Source organism: Trypanosoma equiperdum, assembly GCF_001457755.1.
Source record: "Trypanosoma equiperdum strain OVI genome assembly, contig: ctg_792, whole genome shotgun sequence".
NCBI classification, from domain to species: Eukaryota; Euglenozoa; class Kinetoplastea; order Trypanosomatida; family Trypanosomatidae; genus Trypanosoma; species Trypanosoma equiperdum.
The window spans coordinates 1,553-2,108 of record NW_027124745.1 but is presented as its reverse complement, the minus strand read 5'-3'; the positions used below and the strand labels follow the sequence as shown (position 1 = coordinate 2,108).

Below are 556 nucleotides of genomic sequence, written 5' to 3'. Positions count from 1 at the left end.
ACGATGAGTAGAAAAACATATTTGTGGTTCAAATTTGCAGTTGACATATTCAAATCAAGTAATCCCTATATAATGAAAGCAGATGATGATATATTTATGAGAGTGCCATTGTATTTGCAATATCTGGAGGTGCTTCCAAGAGAGAAATTAAATATGGGAAGAGCAGTTGGTTATCCAAAAGACTTTAGTGGTGATATCACATGGCACACAATAGGTTATGCGTCCACTTTATCAAGGGATGTAGTTAGAGCAATTGTTGATTATGAACCTCTGAGAAAATTAGTAAAGTCACCAATTAAATTCAGAAGTTTCGCAAAATATATTGATTTCAGGGCATTAAACGAAGATATTATGGTTGGAGAGGTTCTGAGGCATAAAATAAAAATTGAGGGTTTATTGACAGTGGATATGAAGGATTGTCGTTACGTTATGAATGCAGCGGCAACAGCACTAGCTAAGACGAACAAAAATAGTAATGTAGTGGTTTTGCACCACATAAATGAGGATGAATATTTATACTTTAATGCACAGCAAACCGCAGCGACAGCGAACGAAA

At 35.4% G+C, this 556-nt stretch overlaps 1 pseudogene across 1 annotated transcript; it reads left to right on the top strand.

Moving 5' to 3' along the window:
• The first annotated feature begins 72 nt into the window (after positions 1 to 72).
• Positions 73 to 519, top strand: TEOVI_000369300:pseudogene (annotated as a pseudogene). Its single transcript has one exon. A coding segment is annotated over exon 1 (447 nt).
• The last annotated feature ends 37 nt before the right edge of the window (positions 520 to 556 follow it).